The sequence below is a fragment of the Sphaeroforma arctica genome, assembly GCF_001186125.1.
Source record: "Sphaeroforma arctica JP610 unplaced genomic scaffold supercont1.270, whole genome shotgun sequence".
NCBI classification, from domain to species: domain Eukaryota; class Ichthyosporea; order Ichthyophonida; genus Sphaeroforma; species Sphaeroforma arctica.
In genome coordinates, this window is record NW_014040288.1 from 583 (window position 1) to 4,768 (window position 4,186).

Below are 4,186 nucleotides of genomic sequence, written 5' to 3' on the forward strand. Positions count from 1 at the left end.
GTTGTGCTTAGCAAGTATATTGAATAATAAATTGTCTTGCTGTCGAGCTTGTTTTTTGGTTCGTTTTCTCGTTAGACTCTATAAAAAAACATGTTTCCCAAGCGTATGTCTTGTTTAGAGAGTACGTATTCAAAATCGCTCCATCACCTATGCTTCTATATACTTAATTAAGCTTACCGTATACAATACTGACCTTTAGTAGAGCACATGCATTTGCGCAACAGCAACTCGATAGCACTTGAATAGTCTAGGATTTATATAGGCTAGTGGTTTATTTGTTGCAATCTTACGTTACTGTAGGTCTAAAACAACGTGCTGTATGCTGCTGTGATGTTTATGATCGTTGCAGGGGCTATTAAGTGGTCGGTTTTAAATACTGTATCAACCAGTCCCACTCCTATTCAAAATTCCAGTATGATTGTAACTAGAGTTCTAATCGGCTTGTGATGAACATTCGATGGACACTGATTCCACCACGTTATGCTAGTGTTTTGGCCATTGTCCGAATACTTCTCGAATAGAGAGAGTCTCTTCGTCATTTACATGGATCCAAAGTGCTGCTATGGGGCGTTGTAGTGCTAGGGGATACGAAACGGTCTCTAATGGGCGCGTAGACACCTTGCTACAATAGCTTGCGTAGAATATACAATATTCCTGGGCTGGTACAAAATATACAATGCTCTTCAGCTGGTGCAGAATATTCAATATTCTTAAGCTTCATGAAAGAATTGATCATCGATGTCTACGCACCCAGCATAGCGTGTTGATCGATATGTACTGGTGTTGTTTGTGCTCGCCATTTTGTTAGTCCCTCATGTGTCTGTGGCATCATACCCAAAACCGCCAAGAAATCGTCTCTTGATTTTGCGTTGTAGTGCAACATGGCTTTGTGGACAGGAGTATCTCCAAACTGTGCATGCGTATAGGAAACAGCGCATGGGCTAGTCAGCAATTTAGTACTTTAGCAATATGTAAACAACCCGCCATGAGTTCCGTACGCGAGCATTGTAGAATTTATTTGAATATTCGGTAGTGGATTCGAACTGATAAAAGTACAATGGAACACTCATCATTATGTGGATAAAATTCCTTACGTTCTGTCTATGTACTTACAAAGTTTTTTGGTTCGGGATCTGCACCTCCATTGATGAGTAACTCGGCCGAAGCTCGTTGCACATACTTAGCCGCTCTGTGAAGCGCAGCCTCATGGTAGTTGTCCCGGGAATTAAGACTGGCACCCCTTTCAATCAGGAGTGAGAGTGTAGCCACATGTCCGGTTTCGGCAGCGTTGTGCAGTACAGTCCAGCCATGCTGTGAGAAAGATGAAGTAATTGATCAAAGTCGGGACGTATAGTGCGGTGGTCACATGCTTACCTTTGTTGTAGAAAGTATGGCATAACTTCATATGTATGCTTACAAATGCATGCCCACAGCGTCGCATGCTACATACGTTATTCTGAGCGTTGATGTCGGCACCAATATCCAGTAGCGCATTGATAGTCACCATGTTCTTGCTTTGCACTGCGGCATGCAGAGGAGTATTACCAAATTTGTCCTTAGCTCCCACATCCGCTCCTTTCTTCACCAGAAGCTCTATGCAAGCCGAATCTCCGGAAACTGCAGCTTCGTGTAGTATACTCGAGCCCTTAATGTCCACAGCAGTGATATCCGCACTTTGCACTAGCAGGAAGTCTATAACGGTAGCGTTCCCAGACGCAGCAGCCGAATGCAGCGCTGTGCGTTTTGTCTGTTGGAAAACAAAAATAGAGGCTTTAAAAGCAATGCCATGGGGAAACCCGAAAGGGCGTGTTTAATTTAAAAGTAAAGAACAAGTGATAAATGAATACTGTACGCGCGTTGAATTACGACACCAAAAGATTACGACCGCTATATCCTTCACATAGTGAATTACACTACTTGAAAATTTATCACGAATATGATAGAATGCAATACAGCACAAAAATTATACGGATGTGCGATGCTAGCTTTCTTTGAGACATACATTGACCCTTGAACGAGGAAAGAACGTTGAACCGGCGAGTGCATCAAGGTTCGCACCAGCACTTAGCAGCACAGCAATCGTCTCCGTCTGGCCGCTGTACGCTGCCACGTGGAGAGGTGTGTAGCCGCCCTGAAAATTATAAGAAGTATATATTTCCAGCACAGTTTAGTGTGCAAAGAGCAATGCGCATTTGTGTGCGCGGTCTGCGGAGTGTTATATATATTGTTGCAATGAACGGATGTTTTGATTGTAAAGTCCAAAGGCGCAGTAGGTACGGATCAACGCAGCGCAATAAAGATATTAACTTACAACAGTCTCGATTGACAAACCAGCTCCGCGCTTGATCAAAAGCTCAGCCACCTCTACTTGACCGGAGGACGCTGCCCAATGCAGGGGTGTCATATTCCGCTGTATAGAAGAGATGTTGTAGCACATAGTTGTAGACAACACAACACAAAAATGCAAGAATATATCAAATTAGGTACGGTATACTTCAGGACAAGCGGCTCCTGAAATGAAACTTTTCTAATCGAAGTCTAAATATATAATTCCCGTCCATTTTGGGAATTAAAAGTTCACATACACTGTCCAAACGATCGTTTACATCCGCACCACTGTCTAAGAGATTTACTATCCTTGTCAGATCGCCAATCTCTGCTGCTTTGTGCATAGGCGCCATTTTGTTGAAAATATTTAGTCAAGCTGTAACAGTCTTCAACTATTGAAGGCTCATCTAGCTAGGATGTATAGTATATACGTATGTTATCATGATGATTAGATAAAATATTAAAATACGAATCTTTTATTTCCACACTTCCCTGATTCTCTGATCACCTCACTTGTAATTACCAATTCCATACAACTGTTGATTATTTAATTTGAAGAAATCTCATATCAGTATCACCCCCTGCTGGCTGCTGCGTATCACCGTATTAATTATACTGTATTTAATATTTCACTCTTTCTCTTTCTCACTTGTGAGTAAAGTGAGAGTAGAATAAACTCTTACCTTCAAATCGTTCCGAGCCGATTAGCCGAACCCAAAACAGAACTGAGAACGCTGTTCTGTATAGGCTTTTCACTATTTTAGCCCGCGTGGCAAACGCCAAACTGGCAATATGACATACGTAAGTCTCTTGTGGTGCCAGTGGTGGTGCTGTTTTGTTTTATTTTCTTACAAATATTGATATTGCTAGCAGTGATAGGAGTCATAGCCTCATAGGACTGGACATAATATTTTCCTATTATATATCTTGATCTCGGGCATTTGGATGAAATTCGCGCCCCCGTGTCAGCGTAAATATATGAAAAAATAGTCCTGTTACACCCACATACTTAGTATATAGTGCGAGTATGTGACGTTTGTTTTTGTTTTTTGTTTTTTAAATAGCCGATCTCACTTCAAACTCTAATGCTCCGTAGAGTAGCCGCATATGCCATCCGGAGCTTCACTTTGTTTGTCCAAATACTCTCACTATGTACTCTTGAGTTCTACTAATTTTTCAGTTTTGTTGTAATATGTAAAATCACAAAATGCATGTAAACTTATATATTTATTTATTTTTTAAAAAAGAAACAATATAAATGTAATTTGTAAATGTGTCGACTGTCGAGTGTTGAGTGGTTGACTGTTGAGTCATGAGTGTTCATAGTACATGTTTATTTATATGGGTATAGAACTATAGATACTAACGACATCCTTAAGACCGAATTCTACGAAATTTCGCCACGTATAAGCCGATGGCAAAGTGTACCTTTATCCCGCGATTCATTGCATAGGGTCCTTCTGAGCATCAATCAATAGAGGAGATCAATACGATCACGTCGGTACCTTTAAAAATACATATTATGTATCATTGTCTGAATGGATAAAATAAATCCAGACATAGCCGTCTGATGGGCAGGTGAAGGGTGAGCAGGCGAGGCTATTGGCATACATAAAGCAAAACTGTGTTGCTGGCAATTCGCTTGATACCACGTCTCGCTCAAAAGGTTATCTCGCTAACAAGTTAAATTGCCAACATTGCATGGCTCTGGGCTGGTTCGTTCAGCAGACTACGAACGTTTCCGATACCTCCATCTCGAGTTGAGTGGTAGATAGGATAGTGCTGAGATGTGAAAGGGTCAGCGCGGCAGCTATATATATATATATATATGTGTGTGTGTGTGTGTGTGTGTAGTGTA

The 4,186-nt window shown here is 41.2% G+C and overlaps 1 protein-coding gene across 1 annotated transcript; it reads right to left on the reverse strand.

Annotated features, from left to right (window-relative positions):
* Positions 1 to 250: 250 nt before the first annotated feature.
* Positions 251 to 2,711, reverse strand: SARC_04650 (hypothetical protein). The gene is made up of 6 exons (XM_014301500.1): positions 2,586 to 2,711; positions 2,312 to 2,410; positions 2,003 to 2,131; positions 1,451 to 1,747; positions 1,114 to 1,311; positions 251 to 910 (listed from the first exon to the last, which is right to left on the reverse strand). Exons 1-6 carry the CDS (start codon positions 2,679 to 2,681, stop codon positions 743 to 745), a joined length of 987 nt encoding a protein of 328 aa, XP_014156975.1. The 5' UTR covers positions 2,682 to 2,711; the 3' UTR covers positions 251 to 742.
* Positions 2,712 to 4,186: the final 1,475 nt, after the last annotated feature.

Bases quoted from the DNA above. Each gene is read 5' to 3' on its own strand.
- SARC_04650 (XM_014301500.1), bottom strand. From the start codon at position 2,681: ATGGCGCCTATGCACAAAGCAGCAGAGATTGGCGATCTGACAAGGATA. The intron at 2,132-2,311 runs GTAAGTTAATAT...TATAATTTTCAG, and splicing joins GTTTGTCAATCGAGACTGTT to GGCGGCTACACACCTCTCCA. The intron at 1,748-2,002 runs GTATGTCTCAAA...GTTTTCCAACAG, and splicing joins TTCCTCGTTCAAGGGTCAAT to ACAAAACGCACAGCGCTGCA.